Below are 15,339 nucleotides of genomic sequence, written 5' to 3'. Positions count from 1 at the left end.
CCTAACCTTACCTATAAATATAGGTTAGGTTAGGTTAGGTAGGGTTGGTTAGGTTCGGTCATATATCTACGTTAATTTTAACTCCAATAACAAAAAATTGACCTCATACATAGAGAAAAGGGTTGCTTTATCATTTCATAAGAAAAAAATTATAGTAAATATATTAATTCAGGAAAACTTGGCTTATTAGGCAAATCGGGCCTTGAATAGTAGGCTGAGAAGTGAGTTCTGGCTACTAGGTACGACATATATATATATATATATATATATATATATATATATATATATATATATATATATATATATATATATATATACATATGGATATGTGTATGTAACATTAACAATTGTATGTAACTAGCTTCAAAAGATTGTCACTTGCTTAGCTAAACGAACTATGAGGTTCAGTCCCTGAGCCCATTGTATGCCTCTATAACCCTTTCCACCACCGCCCTCGGGATGGGTATGGGGCGCATAATAAAGAAAGAAATTGAATTGACACAGTCATAAATAATATGTCATAGCCAGGAAGTAAACACCCAAATGAGCCGTATAGACTTAAGGAGACATCTGTTCAATGTAAGAGTATTGAACAAGTACAATGAGCTACAACGAGAGCTTGTTGATGTCAACACCATATACAATGTGACCATTAGCGCAGTGGTCTACGTCCTCGACTACCTTCCCTATTAGTTTTGAGGCAACATGATATAAAATGCACCAATGCAGCTATGAGAAGTGAATCATTCAAGCATAGGCCTATATCCCCTGAAGATATGTTGCATTCAAACTAGTATTGGTATTAAGTGATTTTTTATAACTAACCAAAGTACAGCACATGACAGAATACACAGCGACCTTAGATCGAGAGGTCATTGATACGACGTGGACACATTAACTGCAGTCTATGGACAAACACTACCCGCACCTGGGTCATCAAATCCCTGCTCACTGGCTCTCCATAAACTCCCTACAACGCCCCGAAATATACTTACTTAAAACAACCGGAGGGAATGTACTTCTTGGATCCATCCGCTCCAGACAAGGAGTGAAGTGTAAACACCAAGAAACAGAGACCAAACATGAGCCAGGTATTCATGGTGCCCGAGTTGGTGGGGATGCGGAGCGGACTTGCGCCGACCAGCTTATGTGGGAAACTGGCTGACTGGGTCTCACTGCTCGCTCTCATAGTCTCGGCTCCCAGCCCACCAGGCTGCTGATGCCTCGACCTTATACCCCTCTCGCTATTGCCCCTTCAACCTACAATACCACTATATTTAGACACTACATCGCCAGCTGTCCTGTAGATTGGTTGTCTGGCATCTTGCCATTAGCAAGTGTCTGCCATAGATGACTTGAACTGAAGGTATATTCAATATTCTAATGTTTCCTGGCATCAGAATTGCTTTTCTTGGATAGCGCCGCCCATTTATCTGATAACAAAATTTTCGTAGGCTGACTAACGTTGTTAGGCTATAAACAAAATTATATGCCCCAGAGGCTGCATAGTCCCCCCCCCCCCTAATACCAATATTTAGTGGGGAATATGTATAAATCTGTATAATATTTAGATCTGTATAAACTATGTGTAATAGAATCAGTTACATAGGCCTACTGCTTTAGATATTTTGTTGACCATAATTTACCTAGTGCATAGAATCCCAGGGAACAGAAACCTATCGCACAGAAACCTGCTTATATTTTTAAAAATTATGAATGAATTAAAGAATAACAATTGCTGATGAAATGATCAATAACCTTTGAGAGCGGACCGATACTGTCATAAGTTGCAAGTTCAACTCTAGTCTTTTAGAGAGAGGAACACTACTCTCATAGTTGTGCTTGCGGGGGTTGAGCTTTGGCTCTTTGGTCCCGCCTCTCAACCGTCAATCTACTGGTGTACAGGATTCCTGAGCTTCTCGAGCTCCATCATATCTACATTTGAAACTGTGTATGGAGTCTGCCTCCACCACATCACTTCCTAGGTGCATTCCATTTACAAACTACTCTGACACTGAAAAAGTTCTTTCTAATGTTTCTGTGACTCACTTGGGTACTTAGCTTCTACCTGTGTCTCCTTATGCGTGTACCATCCGTGTTAAATACTCCATCCTTGTCTACCTTTCAATTCCCCTGAGAATTTTGTATGTGGTAATCATGTCTTTCCGAGCTCTTCTGTCTTCCAGCGACGTGGGGTGCAGTTCACGCATCCTCTCCTCATAACTCATACCTCTTAGTTCTTAGTCCTCTTAGATGTTCCCTCTTATCTCTGGAACTTCTCCTTGCTCTGATGTGAAGACCTCCTGGAATTTCTTATTGCGTTATTCGCACACTTCCTTGTCGTTTGTAGTGAATCTGTCTGCCCCTATCCTTAGTTTCATTACCTGTTCCTTCACTGTTATTTTCCTCCTGATGTGGCTGTGCAGCAATTTGGTCTGAGTCTTTGCCTTATTCGCCATGTCATTTTTCATATTACCTCTCTTCTCACCCTGACGTATTCATTCCTGGCACTCTGGTATCTTTCTCTGCTCTCAAGAAGCAGGCGCTTCTCTCTCAATTATAGTGTTAACTGCCATGTTATTTCCGTCATACTCTTGCCTGGGTCTTCTGTCATTTGGTGGTGGGTTATATATCACTGCTACTACTACTCTTGGTCCTCCCATTGTCATGATGCCTGTTATGAAGTCTCTGAACCCTTCTCAGCTTGGAATAACTATCTCCTCGAAACTCCATTTCTTTCTCATCAGTAAAGCCACTCCGCCTCCTCCCCTTACTTCCCTCTCTTTCCTTATTACAGTGTAGTCCTGGGGCAAACACCACATTTGTTATGATTCCTGAGAGTTTTGTTTCTGTGAGTCTAATTACATCCAGATTCACTTCTTGTGCTCTTTCCCTAAGTTTTCTTGCCTTGCTTGTAATCCCATCTATGTTCAAGTACATTACCTTGAAGCTGACTCTTGTCCATCCTCAGTGTCTGTTGATTCAGACACGCTCACAGTGTGTGTGTGTGTGTGTGTGTGTGTGTGTGTGTGTGTGTGTGTGTGTGTGTGTGTGTGTGTGTGTGTGTGTGTGTGTGTGTGTGTGTGTGTGTGTGTATGTGTGTGTTGCCTCAGTTGACCAGATGTAAGTTCCCAGTGACAGTCTTGACCACAATTACGGTTGCACCATTTAAGAACACACGCTTTGCATGTCAATATCTGTAATATTATAATCATCTGGAAAATCTCCCAGGAAAAAAAAAACAGTCTTTATGGGGGCTCACAATGGGAGCCTATATCTTAAAAGGGGAGCAATACGGCTGACCCTTACCCACCCATGACACCACCCTACCACATATCAATCACCCTGCAAAGTTAGGTAAGGCTAGCCCCAAGCATCTGCCCTCCAACCAAGGACAGACAAATAAAAATCTACTTTTATACATATAGATATATTAGATGGGTGTTCCCGGATGACTCGGGAAGAAAACGGAGACCACACCTACACTACACTTGGACTTCACATAATTGCGAGTCAGTCATAATAGGAAAGTTAACTGATAAGTAACTGAGTGTAATAAGAGTCAGCGTCATTTGAGAAACAAATATTGACAGAGTGGAAGGAATTATCAAGGGAAAGCGCCAAGCCATTACGACTATATAGCACTTGGAAGGGGTCAGGATAAGGATTTGGGATGGGACGGGGGAAGGAATGGTACCCCAACCACTTGAGCGGTCGGGGATTGAACGCCGACCTGCATGAAGCGAGAGTGGAAGATGTTGAGGGAGGTGGGACGAAGGTGATACAAGAAAATGAACAATACGGATATTGTTTAAAAGATCTTAATTTATTCGGTCTTGACAGGAGAAGAAGATGAGGCGATTTAACACGATTATTATTTATAATTCGATTATTGTTCATGATTATTCAGCCTCATCCTCCAAAAGTGATAATATACTAGCAGCTATGTATGGTCGAACGTACAGAAGGGCACTGTTGTACAAAATACAAAGTTCGCATTCTGTACTACTGCAATCCTTCAAAATTCAGGCTAAAAAATGGAACAGTAACCGTACAATTTAGCCTAGTCCGTGTTAGGCCTAAATAAGTAAGCCTAAACTTAATATACACCATATTCAGAGTGCAAGAAAATCTCAACTAAGGGAACGGAACTATCGGAGGACACACACACACAGCCCCACCCCTGCCTTACAGTAAGGTAAGTCCACTACGGGATCACCATAGCCTGTGCTACTCGGAACTTTTTGTTCCGAGTGGCTGAATCTAAAACAATAACAACATCAGGAAAAAGCGCCAAGCCATTACGACTATATAGCACTTGGAAGAGATTAGGATAATTATTTGGGATGGGACGGAGGTAAGGAATGGTGCCCAACCTGTTGGATGGTCGGAGATTTTTATTATTATTATTTTTATTTTCTACCACAGACGTGGCCACACATTTACAATGCTAACCAGCATATATACATTTTCTTCTGTCCTCCATGGACAGGGTTAGAGATTTGTCAAACATACAGTTCAGAGATTTATTGAACAACCACAGAAGGTGATCGTAGTGCTTTTAAAATGTTAGGCTCAGCTAGATATCTTGAGGTTATTTTGAGATGCTTTCGGGGCTTTTTAGTGTTCCCGCGGCCCGGTCCTCGACCAGGCCTCCACCCCCAGGAAGCAGCCCGTGACAGCTGACTAACACCCAGGTACCTATTTTACTGCTAGGTAACAGGTGGCATAGGGTGAAAAAAAGCTCTGCCCATTGTTTCTCGCCGGCGCCTGGGATCGAACCCAGGACCACAGGATCACAAGTCCAGTGTGCTGTCCGCTTCGGTCGGCCGGCTACATACGTAAATAAATAGATACATAGATTTATGAATGCATTAAGGTGAATTTATAATGGTGAAATGCAATTCTGATCAGCTTTATACTTTATGCACATACATACACACACATACATACATACACACACATACATACATACACACACACACATACATATATACACATACATACACATTTTGTCTCTTTTACTCTGACAGGGTGAGATAGCTGACAAGAGAAACTAGTGTGCAATTAAGAACTTAACCACTGAAGGTGATTAAGATGCTTTTAGAAGCTCAGGTTATATAGTTACATTACATGGTTAATCTAGGGTACAAGTCCAATATATCATTGAACGCCGGCCTGCATGAAGGGAGACCGTCGCTCTACCCTACAGCCCAAGCGGTTGGGAATCTCGACTAAACAAAATTTATTACACCAATATAGAGCACAACGCTGAATTAAAAATTACAGGGAATTTTTTTCTCCAACGCAATTAAATGTTGTTTGTTTGGTGAGAGGTAAACAAATGGAACAGCTCGCCTTATGATATAACTGAGAGTAATACCGTGTAAACATTTAGAACTAGATTAGACAAGTACTTATCTTCTAATCCAAAACTTACATTGTACCACCGTACGTTCGCCATAAACCACCACTCTAATTTGGATCAAATTATCTGTTGCTCTTTGAATTTGAAAAATAAATAATCCACATTTGTTGTTTCAAGATGGTTTTCATATTTTTTTATTTACAAATGTCCGGGGTGATTTGTTATTTTTTTCTTTATAACTCATAGAAGTGAAACGTGATTTTCAATTTAGTCTTCCATAAATAAACATGAAATTGTGTTATTTATTCTAATTTTGTTTTAAATTGTGAAAACTGTACTATTGTGTAATATAATATATAGAATCACGACGGGAAACCTGTTTTCTCCAATCTTAGAAAAGTATACTTGGAATTCATTGAAATAGTTATTAAGTCGACTTATGCAGCCTAGTATAACTTTGTTGAGATGTGTTGGTCATTATTTCTACTTGTGGCTAAAAAATATTTAGTTATGTACTTAAACTGGAATTAATCAATCTAGTCAGTTGAATGTGGAAAGTAAACAGTTATCTACCATTTGTCTGGTAGGTTAAGAGGGCAGGAAATTCTCCTAAGGTTTCAAAACGTCATGAAAACCGTTAATTGAAAGTTTCCTCTCCTAACCTAACCGAGTAAGCCGGAGGACTCAAAACAGAAAAGGCGACAGTACATCACTTTCGTGAGCCGATTTCATTTTAAATTACGTCCATTTTTGCCCATTGCGCGCGTACGAGCGACAAGCGACGTTATTTTGAAAGGACGGGTTGATTTGACAGCCCATCCTCCTGTTTTGCTAGTACTTACTGTAACGATGAGCACCATAGTACATATACCGACGTACAACGCAATTAGAAATTAGAAATCGGTACTATTGAATTTAGACAAATCTGAAAAGATTTTTTATTCTGCAAAGACAAACTAAATTAACCTAGCCTAACATTCCTAGGCCTAATATAGTACATGTGTGCTATACTAGGCCTAGGAATATTTAAGTTAGTTTTTTAGCTTCATTTTTTCGGTCAATGAAGTTAATAGTACCAAATTCTACTATCTAATAGCTTAGTACGTCAATATTTGTACTATGGTGCCCTATGGTTACAAAAAAAAGTACTATCTTAACAGCAGGATGAGTTGCAAAAACATAATATCCAAGTTTTTTATTTATATAAAACCAACTAAGGTTTGAACATATATACATGCACGGGAAAACTATTGGGACCCATGTAGTGGGCTCCGACTCACATGTGGCCCAAATACTTGATCATAGATACAGTCTTGTGTATATGGGTATATCTATTCATCCGACCATGATAGACTGAGACGCTTAATGTCTCAGTCAGTAAAATATATAACCTTATATATTTTTTGAGAGTTCAACGAAAATGCCGCACTGAGCATACGACGACCGCAACTCTGTCCTTCTAACTAACACATTACATATAATTTTTTTTTTTGCAATATCGAACCCGATGGAAAAATTGCAGTGGTTTAGGAAAATTAAAATCACCGCAATATTGGCGCTTCTTGGGACTAATAAATATCAGCCGCTTGTCCCGCGTTCGAATCCCGACATCTGAGATAAATTGGCAGCTTTCCTTTCTCCTCATGCGTCTGTTCACCTAGCAGTAAAGGTGAACTATGGCTGGGAATGCAGTATGGGGAGGATTGACTGGGAACCAATCCATAACTGTTCACGCTGCTGTAAATGGGGGGGAGGGGTTGTGTTTCAGGAGAAACTATGGTAAGAGTAAGGTTTTCCAGGAGCTATGGGAAGGGCAAGCTCTCAGTCTGCTAACAAGAGCCACAGGTCACCTGTTCCTTGTACCCACCTGTATGAAAAAAGTTTTGCAATTTCTGCTTTTTTTTGCAGGGATATTCCTGCGCGGGCCCTAAGCCTCTGGCTGACTCACTAAGTGTTGCTTGTTTCTGTTTTACTTGGGCGGAGTGTGAGTATTTATGACTCGTATGGTCGCTTCAGTAAGATTTTGTCCCATGTGTTTAACAACTTCTTCTGCTCTGTTGAATCTAAGTTGAAATCTTAATGGGTTTGTAACTGTGGCCTGTGTTAGATAATGTTCCAGTGGTCTGTCGGGCATTTCTCGCAATTTCTGCTGTTCCATTCAACACGTAATTACTGTTACTTTCTTCTACTTCAGTTCAATTTTATGCTTTTGATCTCAATTAGTTTTAAGTCTTAGTTTGAAGTTTTGTTTCTCACATCTTGACCGCAACGCTGTGCATATCAGTGGCTTTAGGCCTAGTATGAACCAGCTCTATCTAGAAATCCAACATTCTGCTTATAACTCATTTTACATGTATGTACTGTTACCTAAATAAAGAATTATTATTAAAATTATTATTTTTATGATCCGTATGCCTGTCGTGTGACGTCACAGGCAGCATGACTTCAATAGACAAATGCTGACAATTTTTGGTCCTGATTGTTTCCTGGTTCCAAGTCTGGAAACATCGAAAATATCAATCAAAATAATTCCAATATTCAATCTTATATACTACAATTAGAAGCTAGACCCATCTAAAGAACAAATCCACAAGGGCCGTGACGAGGATTCGAACCTGCGTCCGGGAGCATCCCAGACACTGCCTTAATCGACTGAGCTACGACAGGGTAAAAAGAGTTGAAACCGAAGTTCTACTGAACTTACTGGAGCCCCGTAGCCTCTAGACCCATCTAGTTAACAAGGATATAACATTACGCAGAGTACTAATTAGGGGTTGTGAAGGTTGTTAGTTGTAGGTCGAGTTTATTTGCCAGGGTTGTTACAAGGTACAACAGTGAGACACAAGAAGGGGGGCGCTACCCCCGGGGCGAGGCCCACGAGGGTAACATCAGCTGGTCGCAGACACGTGGCGCTAAAAGCAGCCGGGCGGCCATGCTCCCAGTAACAGGGACGCATGCACTCCACTGGGAAATAAAGATCTGCTCGCACGGGTATTTAGAGCCTGAGAGGGGTAGTGGTGATTGTGGTGTCGGAGTTGTTTGGCGGGGATGGTTGTGATAGTGTTTGTGGTGATGGTGGTGATGCAGGTGGTGGTGGTGGTGATGCAAGTGGTGGTGGTGATGTAGGTGGTAGTGGTGGTGATGCAGGTGGTGGTGGTGGTGATGTAGGTGGTGATGGTGGTGATGCAGGTGGTGGTGGTGGTGGTGATGTAGGTGGTGGCGGTGGTGATGCAGGTGGTGGTGGTGGTGATGCAGGTGGTGGTGGTGGTGATGCAGGTGGTGGTGGTGGTGATGTAGGTGGTGGCGGTGGTGATGCAGGTGGTGGTGGTGGTGATGCAGGTGGTGGTGGTGATGTAGGTGGTGGCGGTGGTGATGCAGGTGGTGATGCAGGTGGTGATGGTGGTGATACAGGTGGTGGTGATGTAGGTGGTGGTGGTGGTGATGTAGGTGGTGGTGATGCAGGTGGTGGTGGTGGTGATGCAGGTGGTGGTGGTGATGCAGGTGGTGGTGGTGGTGATGTAGGTGGTGGTGGTGGTGATGCAGGTGGTGGTGGTGGTGGTGATGCAGGTGGTGGTGGTGGTGATGCAGGTGGTGGTGGTGGTGATGCAGGTGGTGGTGGTGGTGGTGATGCAGGTGGTGGTGGTGGTGATGCAGGTGGTGGTGGTGGTGATGTAGGTGGTGGTGGTGGTGATGCAGGTGGTGGTGGTGGTGATGCAGGTGGTGGTGATGTAGGTGGTGGTGATGCAGGTGGTGATGGTGGTGATGCAGGTGGTGGTGGTGGTGATGTAGGTGGTGGTGGTGGTGGTGATGCAGGTGGTGGTGGTGGTGATGCAGGTGGTGGTGGTGGTGATGTAGGTGGTGGTGGTGGTGATGCAGGTGGTGGTGGTGGTGATGCAGGTGGTGGTGGTGGTGATGTAGGTGGTAGTGGTGGTGATGCAGGTGGTGGTGGTGGTGGTGGTGATGCAGGTGGTGGTGGTGGTGATGCAGGTGGTGGTGGTGGTGATGTAGGTGGTGGTGGTGGTGATGCAGGTGGTGGTGATGCAGGTGGTGGTGGTGGTGATGCAGGTGGTGGTGGTGGTGATGCAGGTGGTGGTGGTGGTGGTGATGCAGGTGGTGGTGGTGGTGATGCAGGTGGTGGTGGTGATGTAGGTGGTGGTGGTGGTGATGCAGGTGGTGGTGGTGGTGATGCAGGTGGTGGTGGTGGTGGTGATGCAGGTGGTGGCGGTGGTGATGCAGGTGGTGGTGGTGGTGATGTAGGTGGTAGTGGTGGTGATGCAGGTGGTGGTGGTGGTGATGCAGGTGGTGGTGGTGGTGATGTAGGTGGTGGCGGTGGTAATGCAGGTGGTGGTGGTGGTGATGCAGGTGGTGGTGGTGGTGATGCAGGTGGTGGCGGTGGTGATGCAGGTGGTGGTGATGGTGATGTAGGTGGTGGCGGTGGTGATGCAGGTGGTGGTGGTGGTGATGTAGGTGGTAGTGGTGGTGATGTAGGTGGTAGTGGTGGTGATGTAGGTGGTAGTGGTGGTGATGTAGGTGGTGGTGGTGGTGATGCAGGTGGTAGTGGTGGTGATGTAGGTGGTAGTGGTGGTGATGCAGGTGGTGGTGGTGGTGATGTAGGTGGTGGTGGTGGTGATGCAGGTGGTGGTGGTGGTGATGCTGGTGGTGGTGGTGGTGATGCAGGTGGTGGTGGTGGTGGTGATGCAGGTGGTGGTGGTGGTGATGCAGGTGGTGGTGGTGTTTACCTACCAGTGACTACAAAGAAGTGAGGTCCAGCTCTCTATGTCCCGTCTAACTAGCTTCATTGTACCTGTCGGGTAGTTCAACTATACCGAAGTTAGAAACTATTTTCTAATCTGACTTCAGAATTGTAGATGGAGATGGCTTATACAACTTCTTTCAGTGAATTCCACTTGTTGGCCATTGTACGAAGGTAAGGGAACTATCAGGTTAAAGCACGACTATATAGCACTGGGAAGGAATCAGGATAAGGATTTGGAAAGGAATGGTGTCCAGCCACTTGGACGGTCGGGGATTGAACGCCGACCTGCATGAAGCGAGAACGTCGCTCTCCCGTCCACCCCAAGTGGTTGGGTAGCCAGTGTATGTGTGCAAGTACAGAGTGTGAGTACAGAGGCTAACGAGTGGAAGTACTCCCATTTATTTAACTCATTTGAGTTTCCCGCTTCCATGTCTTCTTGTAATTGTTGTCGTCATTTAAAGAGGTTGCCACTATCTACCTTTTTTTTAATTCCCTCGGTATTTTGTATATTGTGATTATATCCCACCTGTTTATTATTCCCTTAACCTTTCCTCATAGCTTAACCCTCATAACTCTGGCACAAGTCTTCATTTTAGTCATTTTGGTTTTATGCGGATTCCAGGCCGGTGCTGCATATTCCAGTATTTGTATGATACAGACTGTGTAGAGTGTCTTGGAAGAGGCCTTCTAGTAATAGTAACTTTATCCACAGCCAAACATGTTTCTTCTTTTTTTGTTCTTGTAGTTGTCTTCACCTTAGTTTGTAGAAACCTTCTGGTCTACTTTTCCCATTCACATCTTCATCACCTTACACTTGTTGGGACGTAATACTAACAACCACGTGTCTGTCCACTCATGAAATCCGTCAAGGCCTAAGTGCAACATTCTGCAGTCCTCTTCGGTTTTGATACTATTCATTAGCTTTGTGCCACGTGCAAACTTACTTCGTCGGGTGGATCTTTTATATAAACGAGGAGCAGTAGTGGGTCTAGGACTGAGCTCTGGGGGACCACCACTTCTCACATTCCTCCAGCTTGAAACATTGACCGTGACTTTGTTTTCACTCTTACACGGTTCAGTGTTTTCCTAATTATCCCAGCTTGTTTCTCCATCGTCCACTATCCAGTAAGGAACACTACTCAATGCTTTTTGACAATCTAGGAAAATACAGTCTATCCGACCTTCTTTTTCCTCTCTTATTTTAGTAGATGTTTCAGAGAACTCGATCAAGATTTTCAGATATGATTTTTTCCCCTTCTAAACCCATGCTGTCCTTTAGTTTCAAAGTCCATCCTCTACAGGTACGTTTGCCTTTTTCTAGAATTCTGGTAGATTTGCTGTCTCGAGTATCCTTAGTCACTGTCCTTAGTTAACGGGGGTGACGCAGTGCCTCTGCACCTTCCTTCAATAGCAATGGTGATACTTGACCTGGTCATATTTATTTGGTCCCATCTAGTTCCTCTACAGTGTTCTTTACCTCCTCTACAGTGTTTCATCTAGCGGCCATCTTTCTTCTCACATCCTTGGTCTCCACATTGGTTCTTTTGAAAAGACCACCTTGATATCTTTTGTAGTTATTCTCATACCTCCTTGTCATTTTCAGTGAGAATTTCCCCTTGTCTTCTCAACCTGATCTCATGGTCTCTTACTGTTATTATTCTCCTTTTATAGATATACAACAGCTTTAGTTGAACTTTAGCCCTAGTCACAATGGCATTTTCAAATTGCCTCTCAGCTTCCCATCGAACTCGAGTGGACTCATTTCTGGCTCTTTCTAGTGCCACAGTTTCTAATTCTCTCTATTTTTGTCCATGCATGTCCATTTTTATTTATTTCCCAAGCGTCACATATTACATTTATATTCACTCCACCTTGTTGCCCAGTTGAGTGGCGGGACCACAGAGCCGAAGCTTAACCCCTGCAAAGCACAACTAGATGAATACCTCCTTCACCACCTCCTCCATCTCCCTCTTTCTCCTCCTCTTCCTTCACTTCCTCCGGCTCTAGATGTTGCATACAACCTCAGCATTCTATCATAACCCATCGACAGCAGACAGGGCGCCGTATTGAGCTGGCAAACTCCTGCTCGAGGAGCGTAGAGAGGAGTCGCATAGTTTCTATATCCACCAAGTCTTGTTTAGGTCCGTTGGACAATAACATCCCGACCGGCCTGCAGCACAAAGTTATTGTGTAGCAACCTGCAGGTGACTGGGGATGAACACGTCCCAACCCCATCCCTCACTCCAGAGCCTGGTGACGCCTCCTTCGTAAGGACCTCATCCTGGTCTCTAAACCATCAGTGATCATTTGTAGCCTTGTCCAGGAACTATTCCATAGTAAAAAATACCTTAAAACGCTACTTACCCTGCAATGTATTCATGGGGCATTCATCCACCAACATACTCATAGCAATGTATTCATAATGCACTTATCCACTTACCAACTAACCCATATATGACTGGAAGGCAATCAGCTTAATGGGGTTATAAACGACACTCATCTGAGTTTACCCGAGTGTACCTGAGAGCCACTAACACTAGTGGCCTCGACGAGGACACGAAGCCGGCGGCTTGTCGTAGGTCCAAACCTGTCTCTTATTATAGTATAGCCATTGTTGGGAAGCATGTTTGATCCTTAAACTAGTTGGTCAGACCCGTGAGGCCAGCCCCACCCAACAGTCAAAAATAACATATAAGGGGTATATGTCATACGCTAGTTGGGGGTCGGCCTCAGTGCCACCCTTTAAGAGATATTGGCAACTACTACCGACCTCCCTTGAAATTTCATGAAGTCTGAAATCAGGGATGTGTTTTCCGCAGAGTTTTCAGTGCTTCGTAATATTAAATTTCATGTGAGAGAAAGAGAGTGAGAGAGAGAGATGGATGGGGAGATAGGGAAGGAGAAAAGTGGAGAGGGTGTGAGCGAGGGATCAGAAGAGGGAATATTGGAGGAGAGGGGGAAGAAAGGTGGAGTGGGTCAACTCCAAGCTCTACATATCACACGCTCCGCCTGTTAACTGTCACCATACAGATAAGTACATTCTACATCCACAAGATAAAGACAGAACTCTCACTTCACTCCACACCTACTATCTATATCACCATAAATCACTGCCTACATCACTATGATCCACTCCTATCTATATCACCATGATCCACCTGTTTTTTTTTCTTTTTTCAGGGATATTCCTGCGCGGGCCCTAAGCCTCTGGCTGGCCCACTAAGTGTTGCTTGTTTCTGTTTTACTTGGGCCGAGTATGAGTTTCCACCTGTCTACACCACCATGATGTTGTCGAAATTAACTGACATCCATTACGAGAAAATATGTTACCGCATAATACATTTATTTATGACGTAAATATTCGTCAAATCCATTTCCTTTCATATTGAACATTAAATAAAAATTATAATTTATACTCGGGATCCCTCCCTTAGGAGCTATTACGCATGCGCCGCAAGAAAGGACAGACTCGCAATTTTTACTAGCTACCAGCAAGGTGTTCCGAAGCGACCCGACAAATATCTTACGATGACAAATATCTTACGATGACAAATATCTTACGATTCTGCAAGCATCCGTACTTCCCAGGACTTCAGATCGAGGGCGCAGCTTACCTAACGTACGGACACCATTTTCGGCAGGGCGGTAACCCTCATTTGTATATTTTTGAGCTCAATTTATACTTTGATAGAGGTACCCTGTCGTGACGCTGCAGGCGAAATTAAAATACCCACGTGAGTGGAGCTTTTACCCCTCCAATTATTTTAGATCTTGCGTTCAAAGGCGTTAATACTATGTTGGAGTGGAAATTATAGAAGTTTTACATTTCAGTGTGGTATTTCAACTGAGGGAGCCGTGTTACTGTTGAACAGCTGAGACATTTCCAGTCTTATTTGTAGATAGTTGTCAATCTTTATTAATGAGATGAATTAATTTCATCTATTTGCATATTATTTATATATGTAATTCACTATTGATATGCATTAGTATCCCATTAGTTTATTATTGATATGCATTAGTATCCCATTAGTTTATTATTGATATGCATTAGTATCCCATTAGTTTATTATTGATATGCATTAGTATCTCATTAGTTTTGTTGTTTTTGATTCAGCTACTCAGAACAAAAGTTCCAAGTAGCACGGGCTATGGTGAGCCCGTAGTGGACTTACCTGGCACAGGAGCGAGGCTGTGTAGGCTGTGTATGTGTCTCTCTTTAGTTTATTATTGATATGCATTAGTATCCCATTAGTTTATTATTGATATGCATTAGTATCCCATTAGTTTATTATTGATATGCATTAGTATCCCATTAGTTTATTATTGATATGCATTAGTATCCCATTAGTTTATTATTGATATGCATTAGTATCCCATTAGTTTATTATTGATATGCATTAGTATCTCATTATAGTATTATTCAATTATTCTTTATATATTTGATTCATTAACAACATATATCTATTATTATTTATCTATAAGATTTATATTTGGTGCGCATTAGCATCTTATCATTTTGTACTTGAAATGCACTAGGTTTCTCTGTACTGATCAACCCCCCAAAGTGTGTGGGGGGATGTGGTTCTATAATTTACTATAAATTCTAAATTAATTCTAAATTCTAAATTACTACAGTTCACTATTTTATATTAATAGATTTTCAATGATATTTATATATAAGAGATCCATAGGCTCTGGTTCTTCAATTTATGTCCTTTACTTAAAGGTGGTCCTTCGAATGAGTTATGAGATTTATTATTAATATCTTGAAGCCAGATTTTTCCCACGCCATGACTCACCTGTCTACGCCACCCATGACCCACCTGTCTACACCACCCACGACCCACCTGTCTACGCCACCCATGACCCACCTGTCTACACCACCACGACCCACACCTGTCTACACCACCACGACCCACCTGTCTACACCACCATGACCCACCTGTCTACACCACCACGACCCACCTGTCTACGCCACCCATGACCCACCTGTCTACACCACCACGACCCACCTGTCTACGCCACCCATGACCCACCTGTCTACACCACCACGACCCACCTGTCTACGCCACCCATGACCCACCTGTCTACACCACCACGACCCACCTGTCTACACCACCACGACCCACACCTGTCTACACCACCACGACCCACCTGTCTACACCACCCATGACCTACCTGTCTACACCACCCATGACCCACCTGTCTACACCAC

General features: G+C 43.2%; 1 protein-coding gene across 2 annotated transcripts in view; it reads right to left on the bottom strand.

The window, feature by feature from the left end:
• LOC123752501 (lysosomal phospholipase A and acyltransferase-like) overlaps positions 1 to 15,339 on the bottom strand; it is a 44,737-nt gene that overhangs the window by 15,339 nt on the left and 14,059 nt on the right. The window contains exon 1 of one of the 2 annotated variants that reach the window (XM_069327195.1): positions 996 to 1,162. The exons of the other annotated variant lie outside the window; for it this stretch is intronic. Coding sequence (XP_069183296.1) covers positions 996 to 1,032 — 37 coding nt within the window. The 5' untranslated portion in view covers positions 1,033 to 1,162. Of the gene's footprint in view, positions 1 to 995; positions 1,163 to 15,339 lie in introns of those variants that run through there. 2 annotated transcript variants of the gene reach the window in all.

Source organism: Procambarus clarkii, chromosome 19, assembly GCF_040958095.1.
Source record: "Procambarus clarkii isolate CNS0578487 chromosome 19, FALCON_Pclarkii_2.0, whole genome shotgun sequence".
In the NCBI taxonomy this organism is placed as follows: domain Eukaryota; kingdom Metazoa; phylum Arthropoda; class Malacostraca; order Decapoda; family Cambaridae; genus Procambarus; species Procambarus clarkii.
This window is presented reverse-complemented; position numbering and strand designations above follow the sequence as displayed.